The following is a 638-nucleotide window of genomic DNA, read 5'->3' on the forward strand; positions in this document are numbered from 1 at the left end:
GATGATCTGCGGGAGTACTTGATTCAGAATTTCCCCCTGGACTGGATTGTTGGCCCCTTTGCTTCCTCTGGAGCCTCGGTGAAAAGTCCTGATGAACCATCGCAGGGAGAATAGGTAGTGGAGGCCCAGCTGCTTCCAACTCCTGCCCCTGCATGCTCCCTCAGCTCCTGGAAGGAAACGGTCTGTAACTGGCCTCTCATATGGTGCACTGGTGGCTGAAGAACAACCACTTGCCTACAGGTATGGCTGGTGCCTGGTGCCCATCTCCTAGGGTTGGTAAACCCCCTAGCTCAATGAAGTAAAGCGGCAAGAACTATGCATCATGGAGGTTTAACCCCTAGGGTGTAGCATGTTCACTACCTAGAACATGCATCTCCTTTCCCTGTAGCCCTAAGAACAGAGGTCACCAGCATTTTAGGAATCCCTTTTGTATTGTACAAAACCCATGTTTTTGTTTCAAAATAAACCTGAATTGCATTCAAAATCCTGTGTTTTTTTGTTTTTTTTTTTTTGTTCAAGAGTGGTGACTTGCTCCTGTTTCAAGAATACTAGTGTTGCTCAGGTGCCAGAACAGTACTGTGGAACCTGCTCACACTTGCTGCTGTACCCCCCCCCCCCCCCCCCCCCCCCTCCCCTTT

The 638-nt window shown here is 49.5% G+C and overlaps 1 protein-coding gene across 1 annotated transcript in view; it reads left to right on the plus strand.

Annotated features, from left to right (window-relative positions):
• LOC102369104 (perilipin-3-like) overlaps nucleotides 1-271 on the plus strand; it is a 5419-nt gene extending 5148 nt beyond the window's left edge. Inside the window, exon 7 of the mRNA XM_014527213.1 lies at nucleotides 241-271. Coding sequence (XP_014382699.1) covers nucleotides 241-271 — 31 coding nt within the window. The remainder of the gene's footprint in view (nucleotides 1-240) is intronic.
• The last annotated feature ends 367 nt before the right edge of the window (nucleotides 272-638 follow it).

This window comes from Alligator sinensis, unplaced genomic scaffold (genome assembly GCF_000455745.1).
Source record: "Alligator sinensis unplaced genomic scaffold, ASM45574v1 scaffold376_1, whole genome shotgun sequence".
In the NCBI taxonomy this organism is placed as follows: domain Eukaryota; kingdom Metazoa; phylum Chordata; order Crocodylia; family Alligatoridae; genus Alligator; species Alligator sinensis.